This window comes from Prunus mume, linkage group LG5, assembly GCF_029339155.1.
Source record: "Prunus mume cultivar Tortuosa linkage group LG5, ASM2933915v1, whole genome shotgun sequence".
Lineage (NCBI taxonomy): Eukaryota > Viridiplantae > Streptophyta > Magnoliopsida > Rosales > Rosaceae > Prunus > Prunus mume.
The window spans coordinates 24,604,520-24,628,087 of NC_142702.1; the positions used below are offsets into that span (position 1 = coordinate 24,604,520).

General features: G+C 35.9%; 1 protein-coding gene across 1 annotated transcript; it reads left to right on the forward strand.

Annotated features, from left to right (window-relative positions):
* Positions 1–54: 54 nt before the first annotated feature.
* On the forward strand, positions 55–22,935 carry LOC103332400 (uncharacterized). Its single transcript, XM_008235136.3, has 2 exons — positions 55–224; positions 21,987–22,935. Exons 1-2 carry the CDS (start codon positions 55–57, stop codon positions 22,756–22,758), a joined length of 942 nt encoding a protein of 313 aa, XP_008233358.2. The 3' UTR covers positions 22,759–22,935.
* The last annotated feature ends 633 nt before the right edge of the window (positions 22,936–23,568 follow it).

The following is a 23,568-nucleotide window of genomic DNA, read 5'->3' on the forward strand; positions in this document are numbered from 1 at the left end:
TATTTTATCGGTCTGACGTGGCGCCTTTTGTTACTATGTTTGGCGGATGCCGAAATGCGCGCGTTTCTCTTTTTTGCTTTCCAAAAGGGAGTTGGGTTGTTGTGGGGATTGGCACACGCGCTAAAGAGGAGCGTGAAAGGGTGCTTTTGTGATTGGGTCCGTGAGGATTCGGCGGATAATCCTAGGACGACGCGGGAAACGGGAAACGCTCTCATGCACAGCAGGTGATGGCCCATCTTGTCCACAGAAAACGACGTCGTTTTGTTTCTCTTGGGTCTTGGATCTTTCCTTCTTTGGGTTTTTCAATGAGATGGATTTGGGTTTCTCCCAAGGCCCAAGTTATAAAACTTTAATAAACAATTTAGACCCTTTTTTTTTTTCTTCTTTTTTTGGAATTTATACCCTTATTAAAAAAACCATTAAGAAAAACTATAATTTTAGGGTGGTGATTTTCCCACTCTCCTTTTGTCCATTTACACTCCATTTTGTTTTAATACTTTTTACTGTCTATAACAAAACAATGAGTATAAGTGAACAAAAGAGGAGTAGGACCGTACAATTTCCAACAAGGGAATATAAGTGGGCAAAAGAGAAGTGGGAAAATCAAATCCCTAACTTTAAAACATTTCAATAATTTATTCCCAAAACAACTCATTAAGTATTAACAGTTCTGTAACTGAAAAAAAAGTATTGATTTTTTTCTTTAAAAATTCGTAAGTTTTAGGAGTGAATATATTTTTCCAGATTTTAATTTTTATATCCATATTTATCTATCCATCTATCTATATATATATATATATATATATATATATACAGAGAGCTTTCATTGAGGGATCCCTTAAATAAGCTTATTTGAGGGACACCCCTTATAGGCCCCACTCCGGATTGTATTTCACTAATCCAAACCGTCTATTTTATAGATACTCATTCAAAGATCATCTCTACAAAAAATCACTTGAATCCGATATCATTTGATCACTTAATCGAGTTATTGAAATTTTAGTACTTTCTTAAAGCACCGTGTTCATTGATTTTGTAAGACACAATTGGATGTCGAAACGGTTTCCGATTTGTCTAATTTTTTATAAGGATGATCTATGAATGAAGACCTAAAAAATAGATAGTTTGGATCATTAGGAAAAAAATTGTAGGATACCCTAATGGGCGTCCCTCAAATAAAATTATTTGAGGATCCTCAATAGAAGGGTATATATATATATATATAAAATAGTTGAAACTGATGCCTTTGACATAGGTTATGGTGGCATCAGTTTCAACTATTTTGAAGAAATCAATTGAAGGTATACCAAGACAGGGAAGTGTCTTAACATGGGCTTTTATTTGTTTGACTATTTCTGTATGGGTGTTTGACCATGGCGGAGGACTTTTAAGATGCGCGGATCACTAAGACTTACAGTGAAATCTGGGTAACAATCAAAGTGAACCGGACCATTACACAGACTAGACTCAATGACTCATAGAGTATTATCACCTGAATTTAGTGAATCTGGCATCACGCAAAGCAGAGAAGGATAGAGGCTTGTAATCCTAATCTGGTTAGCGGCTTGACAAAGAACTTGAACTAGACCTATATGCAAAAATTATTACCATCGGACTTATGTTTTCTTACAGACTCAAGATTCAGCAACTAGCGAGGTTTCGTGTTTTTACTTAAGGCGTATACTTGTTCAACTGTTTTGACGTGTGTGGTACTATTAAAACTGGAAGGCAACCAATGTTTCTTATAAATTTTTTGACTTGGGACTTTAGGGATATTCCAATCTCTAAAATCTAATTGTTCTTTGTTATTAGACTCAAATTCAAATTGTTCTTCATTAACTATCTCAGGAAGTCGGCTTATATTGGTTTTAGAACTGCTTGAACTACAGGAATTTGTTCTAAATAGGACGACTCATGACTACTCAAATAATGGTAAAACTCGAGGAAGAAGATAACAGTGGCTTCCTAGACTGACCGTTTTCTCTACAAGAAACTTATTAACCTCTCTCGGTTTTGTCTCGCCTCCACCAACGCTGCCCACTACTCGGGACTTACAAGAAGAAAAAGGACTCACGGGTCGGACCTTAGAGAAAGATCAACAAATAACTCGAAAGAAAAAAGGAAGAGGAAGAAGACAACTGAGAAATTCTACTCGAAGCTTAAACCACCACTTGGGCGGGATGAGTAGACTTAGACAAACGATCAGTAACTCTTAGGGCTCGATACCAAAACAGGAGGAGGAACCAGAGATAGAAGAAGAACAAGGAAGAAATGCAATGCAAGCAACTGATGCAGTTAAAATAATGCTTATATGAATTTAATAAAAATAGAGATAACTGAAAATAGCAATTTTATTTATATACTCACAAAGTACTCTCACAACAGCAACTAAGCAACTCTTCAAACACAATCTCTCCTTGTTTACAAAGATGATTCTTCTAAGAATGTTTTAGAGAGAATCTCTAAAAACTGAAAGAGTAAATTGCATTCTGATTACAACTGAGGCCGAAGCCATCTTAAATAGAGGGAAGCAACTATGGTTACCAAGAAAGTAACTTGGGTAACCGAAAGTAACTCGGGTGGTGAAGGCAATGATGAGAGCGTGGGGATAACCCAATTCAGTTTGTCAAATTTGTCTTCATGCAACTTTTACTGCTTTGCAACTTTTACTTTGGGTGAAATGTCGGGCAACTTTGCTCTTACTTTTACTCGTGGCAACTTTTGCTTTAACTTGGGTGAACTGTCGGGAATCTGACCGGAGAATCACGGAAAGCGGGCGCTTGCTACGAGATGCTTCAATCATTTCACCACGGGGCAATTATTGTGTCAAGAATCGCTTAGTCGGACCCTTACACTACAACAAAAAGTGAAAAAGACGAGAAAAACACGACGGTCTAAGTGAAAACCGTCTGTTTTTAAAAGACGACGGTTTTATAAAACCGCCGTGAAATAACACATTAGACAACTAAAAATGGAGTTTCAAATAGCTGTTCATAAAACACGACGTACTTAATTTAAAAACCGACGCCTTATTGAAATAGGATTTTCAAGAGGTAAAATCGAAGCCAACAAATAACGGAAGTTATGAACCGACCGACGTAGAAAGTAAAGACGACGGTTTCAAAAAAGCCGTCGTTTTACCCGAAATTAACACGATCAAGTTTTCGTATAAGGCGCCGTATAATTACAAATAAATCCACGGCGGTAAAATATAAAATACCGCCGTATTAAATTAATGTACAACTACGGCAAAGGTAAATATAACGACGTCTTTCTCGTATTTCTACGACGACATCTTTAATTCTTACCAAGTTGGGGTTTTCATATAACGACGTATTATATAATTTAACGTCGTATTTGTCCACTTTATACGTCATACATTATATTTAAACCGTCTGAATAAGAATTGTTTTTAACAATTTATTTCTTGGATTTTGTTATCCTACGTCGGTAGATCTACTTAACGACAAGAATTGAAATAACCACGACGGTTTATATAGAAAACCGCCGACATAATCAGATTATTCTGAGATCACAAGGGTTAGGAAATCTTACAAGATGGAACTCTGTTGCTCATCATCATCTTACCAGAAGACAATATTTTAGAGGTTAATGATGTATGTGTATTTGTGTCTTTGAGATACACAAACGCACATACACATTAACATCCAAAAAATTGCATCTGAAATTTGACGACAATTGTTTGCATCTGAAATTGCATCCAAAAAATTGCAGCCTCAGATTTGCAATCGGAGAGACAATTTTTTGGAAGTGAACATTCACATCCAAACAATTGCCTCCTAAAACTTCACGACGGCAGCCACAGATTTGCAATCAGCGAGACAATTTATTGAAAATTGGTGATTTGCAATCAGAGATGAGGTGAGAAGAAGTTGAAACCCTAATCGAATACTTAAACCTGAAAGAACCCGTGGAAAAAAACCCTATTTATAATTAAAAAACCAAATCCACGTCGGTTATATTACACATAACGACGTTTAACAAAAATAATCCTCGTCGGTAACAAATACATTACGTCGTTTTCTTCTTACTTAAGACGACAAGAAACAACGACGGTATAACAAAAACAGTCGTTGTTTTATATTTTTATTTGATTTAAATCACCACCTAGAAAAGAAACTTTATAAATTCTAGAACATTAATTTCCTCGGGAAAAAAAACTATATGTATAAGGCAATCGTTTTTGAAAAATAAACTATAAGAAAAAGGAGAAAAAATTATATTTATAATAAAAAAATAAAATCCACGTCGGTTATATTACACATAACGACGTGTAAAAACGAATCCACGTCGTGAAAAATAATACGTCATTTTAGTTTAGTGTTATCCACGTCGGTATATTACAATAAAACGACGTATATTATGAAAATAAACGTCGTAACTTTAAAATAACCGTCGTGTTAAATATTTCTACCATGACGCGAGATATTGAGTTATCGACTTTTATTTAGGAGTTTACTACGGCGGTACCTACAACACTACTGTCGTATTATGTACCACGTCATAAGTTCAAATTAACGTCGTAGTTTGTCTATTAATACGCCGTCGTTATATGTAAACCGCCGTCTTATTACTATGAAACGGTTTGTATACATATACAACTTTTCGTCTACGACTTACACATGCATCTGTTTCCAAACCCGAGAAAAATTTCAATCTCCCAGAAAACTTTTCGTCTTTTTCCTTGTCGAGCATCGCCGAGTATCTCATCGTCTTCCTCTTGTCTTCGCTGTCGCCTCTGAACTTAAACACCAAAATTAGAGAAAGCTTTCATTGCACGCAAAAGGTAAGCTTTCATTTCTCTGCTTTTGTTGCTATTTTTGTTGCTATTTTGCATGCTCATACTGCTTTTGTTTTGAAAATCTTTTACCTTTTTTCTGGCGAAAATCATTTTTACTCTTTCAAGTTTGATAAAATACACAGAAAGAGAGGGAAAGTTTCAACTTTGAACACAACTAATTCAACTAAATAAGACGACGGTAGCTTTGTATTTGCGTGGTTAAATATGTAGACCACGACGGTTCGTCAGTCGTCCTAGCGTCGTCTTAAAATTGATCTAAGTTGTTTTTAAACAGACTGTCAAATTTTTATTTGCTTGTTTAGTTGCAGGTTTGATTTCTCTGAACCATGGTTTTCGTTTTCCTAATTTGATAAAATACAGAGAGAAAGAAAGTAGGGTTTGTATCTTATATAGACGACGGTATCTTATTATTGACGCCGTGTGAATGTTCATACCACGACGTTGTTTTAAGATACCGTCGTCTATAAAAAGATGCCAAAGCTTTTTTTCTTTCTATTTTATCAAATTAGGAAAAACAAAAACCATGTTTCAGAGAAATTAAACCTGCAATCAAACATTCACAGAGAAAGAAAAATGTTTTTGGTTTCTTATAAATACGACGGTAGCTTATTATTCACGTCGTGTGAATATCCATAACACGACGGTATATTAATATTTACGTCGTGTTAATATGAATATCACGACGTCGTGTAAATATCGCCGTAATAAGTTCTTTTACGTCTTATTTAATATTGTTTCGTCGTTGTTTAAACATTTGTATTGTTTCTTCTTTAAACATTTATTACGCTCGATGTTATGTTATTACGTCGTAAAATCTTATCATACGTCGTAGTTTATAAATAACCGTCTTGTGTTCTAATTTTTTCCCGAAATATTTTCACTTGCAGGTTTGTTTATTCTGTAACCATGGTTTCTCAAGACCAAAGTAAGTACTCTGGCTCCAAAAAATGGAGGTAAGGAGCTTGGAATGGAAACTCCTCAAGACAAGCCCTTGAAGAAGATGAAGTTTGTTTCATCTGCTGAGACAGAACCAAGCAGCCCGACAACAATTTCTGAGGATTCAAAGTCAGGTCGAGGTATGAGCACAATGCCTCGTGTTGTGAAGAGAAAATTGCAGAAAATCAAGCCAGTTGTTGAGTACAATAAAAGGGGGAAAGGATGTGGCCCTGCACATACTGAGATGCAGTCCTACATTGGTGTGTTGGCACGCTCCAGAGTCCCACTTGTGGACAAGAAATGGGCTGAAATCCCCAATGATATAAAGGAGCAGATTTGGGAAGCCGTTGACATGGCTTTTGTGGTAGGTCAAGGGGGCAAGACCTCGGTGTTATCTTCTGCTGCCAAGAAATGGAAGGATTTCAAGTCTACACGACAAGGCATTATATCCTTCCATATATCAAGGAGAGGGAGAAATTAAGCCAACCCCAAGTATATAAATTCATAGAGAAAGCAGAATGGGATGCCTTTGTAGCTTCAAGGTTATCCAAAGAATTTGAGTCTGTGCATTCTCAACATGCACAGATTAGGGAGAAACTTGAGTACAATCATCGATTGTCTCGAAAAGGATATGCTGGTTTGGAGGATCAATTGGAGGAAACCATGCCTAGGGTAGAAATTGATCGATCTACCTTATGGAAGAAAGCTAGACAGGACAAACATGGTAACATCCCAGATCCAAAGGTGGCAGAGAAAGCAAAATTAATTGTAAGCCTACACACTCTGTTTTAAATTTTTATTAAACTGTGTATATATAATTCTTATTACGTCTAATGTTATATTTTTTCGTCGTGTCAATGATTTTACTACGTCGAAATATTTTAAAAAACGTCGTGAAAGATCTAAAACCTGGAATCACAACTCGCTCTGTAAGTATAGATAAGACGTCGGTGGTTAATTTTTTCGCCGCGTTTTAATGTTATTACTACGTCGAAATGTTTTCAAAAACGCCGTGAAAGATCTAAATCTGGAATCACAACTCTGCTTCTGTAATTACGAAAAAGACGCCGGTGGTTTATAACGTCGAGTTCTATTTTTGCGCGTTTTAAACATCTAACCACGTCGGTTTTAATGAACGTCGTTATAAATATATTATAACGTCGAGTTCTATTTTGGTGCGTCGTGTGAAATTATATACTGCGTCGTTTGTTTATAAATAACCGTCGTGTGTTTTCTTGTGCTGACTTTTTTGTATGTCTTTGTTTTAGGATGAATTGCAAAAACAAGTGGTGAAGGCATGAGTGTAACTGGCAAGTAATGATGTCTTGACCTTGGCTTTGGGTCCCGAGCATCCAGGGAGAGTAAGAGGGGTAGGTGCTGGGATTTCCCCTAGGCAATTCTTCAATTTACCTAGACCACAGAGGGTAAAGTTTGCTGATCAATTGAAGGAAAGTGTAAGACTTGTCCTTCAAGAGGAGACTAAGAAGATGGAAGCTAGAACCAAACAATTAGTAGAGGCTGAGAGGGAACATTTACTAAGTCAGCTTTCCCACCTCATCCCCAATTTTGATCCAAGCATGCTTAAACCGAAAACTAGCCCCTCTCAAAACCAAGGTCTACAGCAAAGCCCCATAAATCCAATGTCTGATAAAGCTAGCTGTTCTGGGGCTGAAGGGAGATCCCAACATTTAGAGGATGATACTGCCAAAAATGGGGAGCAGCAGGAAGAAACGGTAACATAACTGAACTTTGAATTCTCTGTTTTTTTTTTACATTAGACGTCGTTATTATGAATAAACCCGTCGTTTTAAAACCATACCACGACGATTTTATAAATAACCCGTCGTTTTTATTTAAATATCACGTCGTATTTAGTTTACTTGTTTTACACGCCACTAGACGTCGTACTTTGTGGTTTTTAGACGACGGTTTTAGTCCTTAACGACGTAATATACAATTACCACGACGTTTATTATTTACCATCGTTTAATAATTTTAAGACGTCCATAATTCTTACATACCGTCTTAGGTTATGCCTTACCACGACGTTTTGGTTTAATTTTTGGTTTATTAATAAATTTGTATTAATTTTTTTACTCTCTGTACAATCTGTCTTATATATATATTTCTTTATTATTTAAAACAGAAATCTGGGGCTTTAGATAATCAAGATGAAGAGAAGAAAGGAGAAAACAAAGATGAAGGGAAGAAGGAAGAAAACAAAGATGAAGGGAAGAAGGAAGAAAAACAAGAGAAAAAAGATGAAGGACAAAAGGAAGAAACAAATGATGAAGAGAAGAAAGAAGAAGAACAAGAAGAAGAAAAGCATGACGAGGAGGTATATTCTCATAACTTTGCCTTTTTAATTTGTTTTTCACATTTCAGACGTCGATATTTTTCTTTAAACCGTCGTTTGTTTTCACATTAGACGTCGGCATTTATTTTCTACGACGTCTATAGTTATATAAAACGACGGTATTTAATTATCGTCGTTTAAATTATAATAAGACGACGTTTTTTAATTTAAACCGTCGTTTTTAATGAATTACCACGTCATTTTATTTTGCTTTATTTCTTTAAACAGGGTATGAAGTAGTTGATTATTCGAATGTGGAGGTGCCATCTTCCTTACAATCCTTTGTCGTTATGTGGAAACGACACTAAAGCCTCAGGAGAAGATCATGACCTTCAACATTGAGAAGGAGGTGTTTGGTGCAGCTCGAAGTACCTTCATCTTGCATGAAGATATTACACAGTTTGCAGGCATGGAAGAAATTGGGGCTACTGTGGTTGCAGTATATATGAGGTTTGTCATAATCAAATATCAAACATTATATCATAAGACGTCGGTTGTTTAATTATTACGTCGTTTTAAACCACTAAAAACGTCGTTCTTTTTCTACCGTCGTGATAAATTAGTTATCACGTCTGTTTCTATTTCATTTCGTCGTGTGAAATTGTATAATACGTCGTTTGTGTATAAATAACCGTCGTTTGTTTTATATATTTAGGTGCTTATATGATGTTTTGAGAGACGCAAATATGTGCAGCATGGTTGGCTTTATCGACGCCTGCTCAAGTTAGTGCCAATTTGGGTCACTAATCGATGATCACGAATTGTAGCCAATCGACTTCAAAAACAGATGGTGAACAGATTTTCATGATGCCTTACAATCCAGGGTTAGTCTCCTTAAAAGGATTTTGTTTGTATGATTTTCACTAATTGACCACTTATAAAACTGTTTAACTAATTCTGTGTCGTTTGAAACATCTAACCACGTCGGTTATTTATTTATTGAGTCGTTTGAAACAACTAACCACGTCGGTAGTTAATTATCGTCGTGATAAATTTATAATAACGTCGATGATTAAGTTATTACGTCGTGTGAAACTATATAATACGTCGGTTTTTATATTAACCGTCGCTTTTTATTTTATTTTTGTGCAGCCGTCATTGGGTCTTGCTGATTGTGAGGGCAAAGAGGGAAACCGTCTATTTTGGATCCTCTGCCGAAATCGTGTGGTTGATGAGGAGGGCAAAAACATCGTGAAGGCTTTAAAATTTATAATTCTACATAGGCGACAGGCCGTAAAGCACCAATCTGGAAAACTCGCCAGGCACACCAAAGCAACCCAGCAGTGTCGAATGCGGGTATTATGTGATGCGCTTCATGAGGGACATCATCATGGATCCTTCCTTGGAGTTTGAGAAGAAGGTAAGAATAAAATTTTCAGAAACATTTTTTGTGGTTTTTTGTATTATCAACGACGGTCATTTAAAATTACCGTCGTTGAATCGATATACTACGTCGGTTATGATAAAACAACGTCGTCTGTCTCTGAATTTCTTTTTGTAAAGCTTAATAATCATTGTTTATGGATTGCAGTTTGCCAAGGGAAAAGATCAAGCGCCATACCCCCAAGCAGCCATTGATGAAGTCAGGAAAGAATGGGCAGAGTTTGTTTGCCTTCATATGGATTAGATGATTGTTGGAACACTTGATATTTTTATATAATATATAATTTTTTCTATAATATATAATGTCCAAATTTTGTTTATAATATACATCCTTTTTTTCCCTGAAAATTTGTTGAGGTTTTCATATTATAAAAGAAAAAACAAATTATGCGTGAACCGACGTGTAATAACTTTCCAACGACATAATTATGTAAAAACCGACGTAAAATGATATTTAGACGTGATGGGGCGTACATAAGACGTCGTTTTGATGACAATTTCGCCATGGTTTCGCTTTTAAACGACGTGCTTTTGAACAAGTAAGTCGTTTATTAGGGTTTAGGTTAATACCTTATAACGACGGTGATTAGGTCGTTGAATATGTATTTTACGTCTGATGGTGAAACATCCGCCATGGTTTCTCTTTTCAACGACGCCTTTTTACATGTGAGTCGTTTATTATTATTTACAACGTCGTGGTTTGTTGTTGACATAAGAATATTTTATTATTTTTAATTCAAAATTTTAAAAATAAATTTAAAATAAATTCAAAAAATTCAACTTCAACTCCTATGAAGTCATTGATATATTTTCTTCCCCCTAAAACCCAAAAAAATGCAGTTTGTGTAATAAAAGATTAAAATGTCCAACCTAAATAAAATTGTTTTGATGAGTCATAGCATCACTTACATAGTTTGATGGTTTAGGGTCTAGGGTTTGGGGATTAGGGTTGTTATTTATTGGGGTTTATGGTTAAAGTATAATTTTTGGGGTTTAGGGTTTATGTTTGTTATTTCTTAGGATGTAAAACCATAAACAATTTTATAAAATTAAATTTTACAAATATATAATTTAGGGTTTTAAAGTTTAGGGTATTACTTTTAACGACGGTGATTGAGTCGTGGAATATGGAGTTTACGTCATATGGAGAAAAATCCGACGTCGTTTCTCTTTAAACGACGTTTTGTTTACACGTGAGTCGTTTGTTATTGTTTACAACGTCGGTAGTTAATTAACCTCGCCGTGGTTTGTTGTTGACATAAGAATATTTTATTATTTTTAATTCAAAATTTTAAAAATAAATTTAAAATAAATTCAAAATTCAACTTCAACTCCTATGAAGTCATTGATATATTTTCTTCCCCCTAAAACCCAAAAAATTCAGTTTGTGTAATAAAAGATTAAAATGTCCAACCTAAATAAAATTGTTTTGATGAGTCATAGCATCACTTACATAGTTTGATGGTTTAGGGTCTAGGGTTTGGGGATTAGGGTTGTTATTTATTGGGGTTTATGGTTAAAGTATAATTTTTGGGGTTTAGGGTTTATGTTTGTTATTTCTTAGGATGTAAAACCATAAACAATTTTATAAAATTAAATTTTACAAATATATAATTTAGGGTTTTAAAGTTTAGGGTATTACTTTTAACGACGGTGATTGAGTCGTGGAATATGGAGTTTACGTCGTATGGTGAAAAATCCGACGTCGTTTCTCTTTTAAACGACGGGTTGTTTACACGTGAGTCGTTTATTATTGTTTACAACGTCGGTAGTTAATTAACCCCGCCGTGGTTTTTCATAGTTTTAACGCCTCTTTTGATTTTGCGTGGTACATATTTTACCACGACGTCCTTAATGTAATTAGCGTCATGTTTAATGTTAAATTTTAACGACGCGTGTTTTTTCGGTCGATGTTTTAAAAAGCGCGTTTCTTAAAATATTCGCGGGACCTAAAATTTTCAGATTTGGCTCTTATTTTTATACTTCTAACCCTGAACCCTAAAATTGTTAGATTTCGCGCAACATAACATTTCGCTCTCTCACTTCATCTCTAATTCAAAGTTGGGCCAGGCTGTGTCAAATCCAATTTGGTCATAATCTGTGAGCTCTGCCAACCTGTAAGTACAAACCCTCTCTTCCCCTTGTAAATTCATTGAATGATATATTACGTTGTTTTGTTAAAGGGTTTTAGGTATATGTTTTGCGATCTGTTAATAATGTTGTTAAAGGGTTCATGGATTTTCTGTTTAATGTTTTCTTGATCACTCTCTGTTATGTTGAATTGGGAATGGATTTCATTTTGTCGGATCTTTTAATCACTCTCTGTTATGTTGAATTGGGAATGGATTTATTGTTTTCATGCTTAGTATATGTTGGTTTCACGTATATGTTAGTTTCTTGCTTGGTTTCATGTCTATGTTGTGTTGTTAATAGGGTTTTCGGATCTTGAAAATAAACTGTTTAACGACGCGTTTTCAGGATACAACGACGGTTTTTACTTTAAACCGTCGTTGTTATTATTTATACACGACGGTGTTATGTAACTACCGTCGTGGTTATAATTAGACGACGTAAAATCCGTCGTCTATAAATGTCAAATACGTCTGTTTTTGTTTAAAAACCGTCGTCTATGTTGTATATTACTTGCTATTAGACTTTATATAATCTGCTATAGTGATGGTCATTGCTTTCCTTTTCACTTTATTATATATAATAGGGTATAGTGTCGGAGATGGATAAGTCATGGATGCACTCGGATAGAAGATCGAAGGCATATGAGTTAGGGGTGGAAGCATTTTTGAACTTTTCTGTAGAAAATCTTCTAACTACCACACATATCCGTTGTCCATGTGTTAAATGTGTTAATTTGAAATTGTTTGGGGTTGGAATTATAAGGGATCACTTATACTTTAATGGAGTTGACCAAAGCTATAAGAATTGGACATTTCACGGAGAACCTTGGGAAGCAGCTACTAATGCTAGTAGAAATGTTGAAGAAGATGATGACCATAGTAGGTACAGTTTTGTGTCCAAGAAATAGAGATGGATGATAATGATTTTGGTGATTTTGGATCTGATCCTTATGAGTTTGCCAATGTGATTGGGGATGGAGATCAACCATTGTACCCTGGTTGTAGAAAGTACACGAAGTTATCGGCATTAGTGAAGTTGTATAATTTGAAGGCAAAATATGGGATGAGTGATGGCTGTTTTACAGAATTATTGATACTTCAAGGCGATTTGCTTCCAGAAGGAAATACAATACCGGCCTCTATGTATGAGGCAAAAAAGACTTTGTGTGCATTGGGGCTGAGTTATGAGAAAATGCATGCATGCCCCAATGATTGCATCTTGTATAGGAAGGAGTATGAGGATTTAACTCATTGTCCTAATTGTGGTATCTCAAGGTGGAAGGAAGGCAAAGATTCAATCTTGAAAGAGGGTGTGCCAGCGAAGGTGGTGTGGTATTTTCCTCCAATTCCAAGGTTTAAAAGGATGTTTCGATCACATGAGACTGCTAAGAGTTTGACTTGGCATGCTGCTAGAAAATCAATTGACGGTTATATGTCTCATCCAGCGGATTCCCCGTCTTGAAACTTCTTGATGATAAATGGCCCGAGTTTGGTAATGAGCCGAGAAACTTGAGATTGGCTCTGTCATCCGATGGATTCAATCCCCACAGCTTCTCTAAGTAGCAGATATAGTTGCGCCGCTTATCTTAGTTACATATAATCTCCCTCCATGGTCAGTGCATGAAACGAAAGTTCATGATGTTGACCTTATTGATTTCCGGTCCTAAACAGCCCGGAAATGATATAGACGTCTACTTGGAGCCTTTGATTGATGATTTAAAATCTTTGTGAGATGGGATTGGAGGAGTGTATGATGCACATAATGGAGAATACTTTACACTCAGAGCTGCATTAATGTGGACAATTAATGATTTCCCCGCCTATGGAAACTTATCTGGTTGTGTTGTTAAAGGATATAAAGCTTGTCCAATATGCGGCGATGATACACCTAGTCACAAGTTGAAAAATGGCCACAAAATTTGTTACATTGGGCATAGAAAATGGTTACCGATCAATCATCCATATAGGAGGCAACGTGCAGCTTTTAATGGGAAACCTGAATATGGCACGCCTCCTGAGCCATTAACTTAGAAGAAGTGCTGCATATGGTTGAAGATGGTGACAGAGTTTGTTGGAAGAAGAAATCAATATTCTTTGATCTCGAGTATTGGAAATACCTTCCTGTGAGGCATGTCCTAGATGTTATGCACATTGAGAAGAATGTTTGCGATAGTATCATTGATACATTGTCTGGAGATCCCTGGAAAAAATAAAGATGGGATTGCTGCTCGATTAGATTTATTGAACATGGGGGTCAAAACTGATTTGCAACCCGAGTATGGAGAAAGACGTACTCGTTTGCCTCCCGGGCCTTGGAATTTGTCAAGAGCAGAGAAGAGAGAGGTTTGCAATTCTTTCTATGGTATGAAGGTCCCTGAAGGTTATTCTTCAAATATAAAAAATCTTGTATCTTTACAAGATTCAAGACTTCTTGGCCTTAAATCACATGATTGTCATACCTTAATGCAACAATTGCTCCCTGTGGCAATTCGTTCTGTTTTGGAGAAGCCTGCAAGGTATGCAATAACTCGTTTGTGCTTCTTCTTCAATGCTATATGTGCAAAGATCTGTTGATGTTTCCAAGCTAGATAAGTTGGAAGAAGATGTAGTAGTTACTTTGTGTTTGCTTGAGAAGTACTTTCCCCCTTCATTCTTTGATATCATGGTTCATCTAGTAGTACATTTTGTCGAGAAGTTCGTCTGTGTGGGCCAGTATATTTTAGATGGATGTATCCGTTTGAAAGATATATGAAAGTGCTAAAGGGGTATGTTCAGAATCGTACTCGTCCCGAAGGTTGCATTGCTGAGCGGTATATAGTCTGAAGAAGTGTAGAGTTTTGTACCGAGCATTTATCGATGTTAGTACAGTTGGAGTGCCTTCAAGCCAAAAGATGGGAGTTTCAAAGCCATTATCAGGTTGCACAGTGAGCGTAGTTGATCGGGACTTGTTGAACCAAGCACATCTATATGTCTTGGAGAATACGGAGGAAGTCCTACCTTATATCGAGTACGTATGAGTTTTATTCTTTAAGTTTCCATTTTAAATTATTTCTTATGTTTATCTTATATGTTTGGGACCGTAATACTTGAATTTTGTGTGTCATGTAGGCAACATATGATTCACATCCAGACCACTTATCCAAAATTTAGAAAGAGAACAAAGTGGCTGCAGGATAAGCACAATAGCACTTTCATTCAATGGCTACGCTTCAAGGTATATGTTATTGAATAACATATTGGACTTTTAATTTTCTTCTTTCTATGTTAGATTGAATGAAGTTATATGATTAATTTGCAGGTTCAAAGTGAACTTAATGAGGAAGACAATCATGGCGTATCAGAAAATTTAAGGTGGCTAGCAGCTGGTCCAAACATGGCAGTGCCATTATATAGAGCTATCTCATTAAAGGTATTAAATTCAACATCAAGGCACAAGATGATGTGCGGACAACTCAAAATAGTGGAGTTTATTTACTTGCACATACTATGCAAGTTGCTAGTGCCAAGGATAAAAACCCAATTCTCTCAAATATGGGTTTCTATGGTGTCATTCAAGAAATTTGGGACCTTGACTACCAAAAGTTTACAATCCCAGTCTTTAGGTGTGATTGGATTGATAATACTTCTGGTCTTGTAGTGGACGAACTTGGATTTACCCTTGTAGATTTGAGTAAAATTGGACATAGGAATGACCAATTTGTTTTGGCTTCTCAAGTCAAACAAGTATTTTTTGTTGACGACCCGATGCATCGTGGTTGGTCGGTAGTGTTATCAATGCCTAATAGAGAATATAATGATGTTATTGGTGATGATGTCTTAGGTGATGTGAGAATTGAGTGTGAGCCATTTACTAGGGGATGCCAAATGTTGACACATTTGATGAAGTGGTGGTTGAGTTAGGAGTCAAAATATTCGAGATGGGTGTGAAGATATATGGGTTGAATGATGCTTTTAATTGGCAAGTGTATGACATTAATTTTGTAATATATTGTAATGTGATTTCTTCACTTTCATTATACAGTTTTGGCCACAAAACAATCGAACAAAATTACTGGTTCCAGATTACAAAACACGACGGTTTTGATAAAAATGTAAGAAAACGACGTCTGTTCTAATAAATAACGACGTTTTGGAGCATTCAACGACCGCAATATATTTACCGACGTCTTAAAGCAAAGTAACAATGAAGAACCACGACGCTATTGTGAAACAGTAATCCAGGATAACACGTCGGACAAGCATAAAGAACCGCCATGTAATTCAAAATAACACGACTCCAATCCCATAATACCGACGTCTAAAAGATGAGAATTTTAACCTGAACGTTACAAAAGACGACGTCGTCATGAATTTACCACGTCGTAAGTTCTTTAATAAACGAAGTGGAAAAGGATGAATTCACGACGGTATTTGAAGTCCATTAAATTCGTCGACGTTAAGATGAATTAGACGACGTTAATTTTTTTAATGAAGACGTATAAATTATTAAACACGACGGTCTTTTTCATGGTACCGACGTTGTATATAACGACAACGTCGTCCTTATAAATTACTGTGTCGTAATTAATGACCCCATCATTTTTTCCACGTCGTTTATTTTCAAAATATGACGTATAAATTCTGTAATACGGCTCTCATTTATTTGGAACCGACGTTGTTTATTCATTTAAACGTCGTCTAAGTAAATACATACGTCGTAATTAATTAACCTGACATCTATTTCCACGTCATAATTCATAAAAAATCGAAGTGGAAAATTTATTTTACGACGGTTGTGGGAAATGTTGTGACGTAGTAGGTGTCAATAACGTCGTCTATTATGATTGTAAAGACGTCGTATTTATATTTGTCATCCTGTTTCCTTTTAACGACGTTTTTTTTGTTGGAGTTGGTCGTCTATTCTCATCCTCGATCGTTTTTATGTCTTTTTGCAGCACAAAGACGTCGGTTTTTATTTTTGATGACGTTTTTTGGTTTAACAACGACGGTTATTCACCGTCGTGGTTTTGTTATGGAAAAGATGTCGGTGGATTCCACGACGATTTGAAAACAGAATACACGACGGTGAATACCCGTCGTGGTTTTCCTTTTGTAGTAGTGCTAAGTCGTAGGCATCATAGGGTTGCCTTGATCGCCTTCATACAGGCTGTCTTCATACCAAGATTTCTTCTTGGGCTTGGGCTTATCTAGTTCGGATTCTTGCATGGGCTGGCAACTAGACGACGAGGGAGAATCATTGTCCTCATCATCATCCATTTGAGAAGCTTGATGAAGCAACTGGAGGGCAATTTCTCGATGTCGGCTTTGGACTTTCCTTCAACCGAGTATGCCAAGTAACAGATCCATGGGGAGACCGAATCGAAGCAGGCGCGAATCGATCAATCGGAAGATCATTGTAGACATATTTGGCAATTGTCAACTTCAAATTTATCCCACCATTTGATCGAAAATTGGCGGCAAGAACTCGTATCAATAGTGACCTGTAAGACCATTTGAGTATCCAGAGAACCTTGTACTGCGAAAAACAGATCTGCTTAGGAAAGAATAGATCAACTTTGGTGAACTTGGCTTTACTGTAAAGTTGCGGATGAGCGCTAAAACCGCAATCGAGAATTTCATCAATCGGGCGTGCTTTTCCCACCAATGGAGGAACCAGAAGGGAAAAGGACTTTTAAACTTATTGTCAAAATTAATGAACCAGAATGGCTAAAATCCTCTGACCTGGTGGAGGAAGATAGTGTACTGTGCTTCAATATAATCGAATAATTATATTGTAATTTTGACGATTGGAGGGTTTTCAATCTGGTAGGGATGACTACTGAAAGACTCTTGGCTTATAACTCTGTGTATGTAAAGGGAATGATAAAGGATTATCTCAGGATGATCTCGGTCCCTTATCGGCTTAATTTCAACTGATTGGGTCTCAAGCAATATATCTCTATAATACTTGAGGGACTTATATGGGCTGGGAGGCATATAATGAAATCCAGGAGGGAAATAATGTTTAGCAATGGCAACTGGATCAGAATGGATATCATAGTTTGGCTCAATTATAAATAAATGGGAATTACTCTTAGGCAGATAGGGGGACGACTTCATGAATGCAACTGAAGGGCCTGCAAATGGGTCATAACTGGAGACTAATGTGGACTTGTAACTAGGACCGACTTGGCCGACTGTTGAATTTTACAAAAAGAAAATTTGGTTAAATTTTCAATCAACTTAAAATTATCCTCATTTAAGAAAGATATCTTAAATATTTTGTTCTAAATAGATAAAGGATATTGCTTGCCTCTTCCAAGTAAGGAAATACTCTTCTTTCCTGAATCATAGTTTGATACATATACAAAAATAATTCATCAATTACATAAATAAATAATTTTAAAAAAACTTTTGCACACAAGTCACACTTCTATTGACTGGAATGTTGAAACTCCTACTTACATGGTAAGGATGGAAGTATTTTTCATACATGAAACAATAATCTAAATAACATTCGAAATTGATTGACAAGTGCGTGAGCGTGGATTCAGAAACTAGTACTCTATGTAGAATAGAATTACTACTTAAAAATGACATATAATTAGAATAAGATTACTAGGTATGCACGTGTCAAATGCATTTGAAATCTAAACTTTGAGAATTCACTTTTGCCTTTTCAAAGTTCGAATGGGAGCTAATTGTTTTGCTTCTAAAGTGGTATATATATATTTTTCATCCATGGAAAAATATTAAAGACACCAAATACTGGTCTTTGATGGAGATCAAAGAAAATAGACAAGAAATTAAATAGTAGAAAAATGTAGTTGTGATTTATTTGTTTTCATTATAGGTCCACTATAAACCTTGTTTATTTACAATAAATAAAAAAATTATCACGTTAATTAGTGTAATAAGTCGACGTGTCTAGAATTATTGTTTAACACATATCGTTTCGTTCACGTATTAAGACACCAGAAGCAGCTGAAACCTAAAACATGTGGTAATTAAACAACGACTACTTTTTCAACTATGTCAACTTCTGGATCAGTAATTGGGAGATTAATTCATATTAATGTTAATGTTAATGCTAATGGACCACCACATCATATACGTATAAATATATGGTTGGCAGGTTGGCAGGTTGGCAGGTTGTCTGTGCATGGTCACTGCTGACTGAGCACCTGTCCTCTCCTTTCAAATCCCAAAGTTTGACTTGGGAACTACGATATTCTTGCTTGCTTCTGGAAGCAAAATAAGATATTAACATGAATACAAGAGGAATGCTGGGCATGCAGATGGAGATGAGGTGGACTAGCCCTGTGAAAGTTTCCAGCACAAGGCTTTAGGCTTATTTATATGGAAATTTCACTAAAACACCCAAAATAGAGGTTGAAATTATAAAAAAACCCAACACCCAAAATACTTTATAAACACACCCAAAATCCATCATTACACACACTCAAAACCCATTTATAAACACACCCAAAAAGTTGACTTTGAGGTTGATTTTGGGTGTGTTTCTATGTTTAAATAGTGTTTTGGTTTTTTTATAAATACATGTCTAGGATTTGGTTTATTTATAAATTTGTATATTTGTATTCATGGGGCACACCTTGGTACACTACAACTAATATATCTTCAGATTTTTGTGCTCGTTAAAAATTATCAGTGGTTGATGTATGTGAAAATTATAATTGTAGATTCATAGTTGTAAATTTACGTGGATATCTTTCTGTAAAATCTACGTACAATTACAATTCAAAACTTTATATATGTGTCGTTTTTGAGATTTTGAAGGCCTTGTGCTAAATTTAAATTGGGGTCTCATATAATCTAATGCAAAAATACTTATAACTAAAAGTCATCAAGTTTATAATGAAAAAAACATATATTATTATCCAAAAATCATTCACATTGTATTTGTTATCTTTATTTGAAGAATTAAAACTTATTACAAGAGTTTTTTCTCCAAAAGAACAAAAATACACAACCAACCATACTTAATGTCTGAAAATTGATCTTCTTGAATTTTTAGAAGAAAAATCATTAATCAAATATGTTCATAATCAAGTTTTTCTAGAAGTTTACTTCCAATACGTAGAATGACTTCAATGAGACTCAAACACGAACCCTTTTATTAAAAGATATGTGCTACAAGCCAGCTTCGCCACACATACTTTTGTGATAATATGCAGCACGCTAAAGTATATATAACATTCCTATAATATTAATATATATATATATGATATCAAGATTTTTTTTTTTTTTGAGGCCTCAAAAATCAGGGACTCTATGCGGTGGTGCCACTTGCACCACCCAAGGCCGCCCCTGGTTGGTTGTTATATATGCGCTGATGTTACGTAATAAAACTATGTGACATATTGACTATTGATAATGTTAATTTTGACTCAAATACGTGTGATTTAAAGGCATGTTGTGACAATTGCGTTAACGTTGGGGCAACTGAAGCAGTGACAAAAGTAATAGTTACTTGAGGACCACGCAACATGAAGTCATGAGTTAAAACCCAGTAAACAAGTTAATGAGCCACTAATTAAGCTATAGTAAAAGGGTTGAACTAAGACCTGCTCAGCGGCTTCACTGGGATATACTTTGCTGGCCTTTGATTTGATTAATTTATAAACTTGACTGGTCTCGTTCTCTGGATTTCCCGTTGGATAAAGAAAACAAAGACAAATCCGACCCAATTTTGAAAATCAAACCAATCAAAAGATATATTACGACTTGTTTGGACTTTTAACAGTTGAATGTAATAGTTTTTGCTTTCTTGATGAAGATGTCTTTGAACCTTCCTTTCTTCATTCACATCCACTGTCAATATCTTCTGGAACTTATTTGCAAAATGAGAAAATTTTCGGGTTTTTTTCTTTTTCCAAGTTTTTAAAATGCTTCTCATTTTGGGTTTTTCTTCTTCTTTTTCGGGTTTATTGATCATTTTGGGTGCTTTGAATTATGACAAATTCATTCAACAATTAATGGGATATGTTTCTATTTGAGCTCAAATTCTTGCTTATCATATTCAAATTTTAAAAAATAAATTCTGTGTGTCGTGGATTTATGTCACCCCTGCAACTACTTCTTCACACGCTACGAACCTTATTGATCATTTTGAGTGGTTTGAATTATGCCAAATTCATCCGACAATTGATTGGATGTTTCTATTTGCGCTCAAATTCTTGCATGTCATATTCAATTCTTAAAAGAGAAAATCGGTTTGGAGTATTTACTCTCTTAGGTAAGGTTCTGAATTCGAGCCCCAAGATTCTCAGAATTCGTGAGTTTAGTATGCTATCGCCCATCTCAATAAAAATGGTCCTAAAAATAAAAATAAAAATAAAATCTAGAAATCCAACGTTATACTGACTGACTAAACCTTTTATTTTCTTTGGAAATTTTAATTATTGTTTATTGCATAAAATTTAAAGAAAACTGAAAAACTGGTTTATTTGTTTATTTATATTAGATAGGCCAAAAGAGTGAGTGCTATACTACCATCAAAGTGGGACCTGTACACACAAGTCGCACAGAAAAATCTAATATTTTAGCTGCAAAACACATAATAATAACAAATTAATCATTTACTAAAACAAAAATTCAAATAAAATCAAATACTTGGTGGTACGTACTACGTAGGCTACCTAGCCTCCTTCCTCTATGTTGACCCAAAAAGAATCAACCACGTGGTGACAAAGAAAAGCAGCCCCCACAAGGAAGCAAACACAAAGCTCCAAAAAAAGGTTCGAGCCCATTGAACCCATCTAGAAGACTCAAACAATTCAAGTCCCAATATTCACCCAGCCACTCAAAACTTAAGAGAGGCTCTCTTACAACGGGAATATTATCTTTTATCATTTTTAATCAAGAATACAATGACATATAAAATAACTTTTTCACTTATTATTATGTTATTAACAGGCGAAAGCGAAACAGTACTAACACCGTTGCAAGAAAGTTTTTTTTTTTCCCCAAAACCTTCTCTCTGCAGAAGCAGGCTGCTCTTCTAGAACACCAAGTAAATTAGACATCACTGTCACACCGTCCTGGGCCTCCCTTTTATTCATTTTCTATTTTAAATTCTCTGCTGAAAATTATTTTTCTGCTTTCTTTTGTGCCTCTTCATCTAGAAGCCATCCCCACCAAGCCTTGCCCCACCGAAAGGGTTAAAGATTCTCTCTTTTGTTACTTGAATATGAGCTTATGACCCTCTTATATATATTTGGGTGCTCTTGCTCTCTCTCTCATCACAAACTACCCAACAACAATTTCATCATAAACTACAGAGCTTTTTGGTTGTCTTTCTGTACATCGAAAATGGTTGCCCAAGAAACCCACCAGAACCCAACTGTTCTTGAAGAAAAACCGAGCAGTTTCAAGATCAAGATCCATATGAAGCAGAGGAAACACTCTCACTTTGTGATCTTCCCACACACAGTGACTCAGCTCATTGGGATGACTGCTCCAAGGAGTATCAGAGCACATCATTTGACAATGATGAAGACAACTTCTTTGAGTTTTTCAGCGAAGAGTTCACAGCCTCAACGTACCCATCATCAGGGAAGGACATCATCTTCTGTGGAAAACTCATCCCCTACAAGGAAGCACCAAAAAGCTTTGAAGCAGAGAAAACCCACCACCAGGACAAGGAAATTGGCAGCACAAAACGCATCAGAAAAGGGTTTTTCAGGTCATGGAGGTCCTGCTCTTTCCACAACACAATCAAGTCCTCCAACTCCAAAATCTCAAAGCCTGCGCTGCAAGGCAAAGACCCTAGGAGCATGAATACCTGTTTGTCATTTCCCACATCGAAAAGTTACAGAAAGTGTGAGCTTTCTAAAGTGTCCATACTTTCAAGCACCCCATCGAAGTCAAAGTGGTATCTCTTTATGTTTGGCATGGCGAGGTTTCCAACGGAGATGGAGCTCAGGGACATTAGAACAAGGCAGAGCAGGAGGAGCCCATCAACCATGTTTAGGTCTTGTGATGAAGGCAGTGATCAAGTGGAGGGGCAGAAGGGTAATATGGGAAGGAAAAGTAGTAACAAGGCCAATGGATTGTGGGGGCTGCTGAGAGCTGTGGGGTGTAGGATTAGCCAGCCAAACGCTGTAGTAAAGGCATGCTTCCTTTAGCTGAGTTCAAGATCAAGACATGCCAAGATTGACTTTACTTAATTGCTCACATGTGTCTAGTGGATAGAATAGAAGAATATTATAGTGACTCTCAAAGACATTTTTGCAATATTGGGTTCCATATTTTGTAATTTAATTTTTTTATGGAGGAAATGAATATGATCAATTTAGAACCTCGCTGTGAAGAATGTGACTATTATCAGCTTCTTTTTTTTGCTACAAAGGTCAATAAATATGGTAGAAATAATATTATTGATTGTGAATAAGAGTGTTTTTTTCAAGTAATCCAACGACTTATAACATGTGGTTGATTTTGCGGAGGCTTGTAGTCTATCGCTAGTGTGTATTTGACCTTTGGAGGAGGAAGATTAGAACATAGGATCTCAAGTGCATGAAAAATTGTTCTAATCACTAAGTGACAAGTCTCTTACAAAGTTGTCCTTACACCTAGATTAGATTTCGATATATCGTCTCACTTGACATCTTTATAACCAAAGAAAAAAAGGGGGAAATGTGGGGGTATATCAATGTCCTTTATTGCATTCTGCATTTTGTCCTCCACAATCAGTGTTCGATAGCTTGATTTAAGGTCTGGCACCAAGTTAATAATAATATAAAAGAAAGATTGAAAGAAATTTACAGAGTTCACCAAAAATGCGCGTTATGTGTGCCTAAATACTCGTAACATGAATTATTAATAATAATTTTAATATAATTACGGAAACACCAAAGGTTAGTGGTTTTCATGTCGGCAAAGTATAATTACGTCAAGTAGCTTCCCTTTGCTCAAGCCAAAGCCAAATGCCGGCC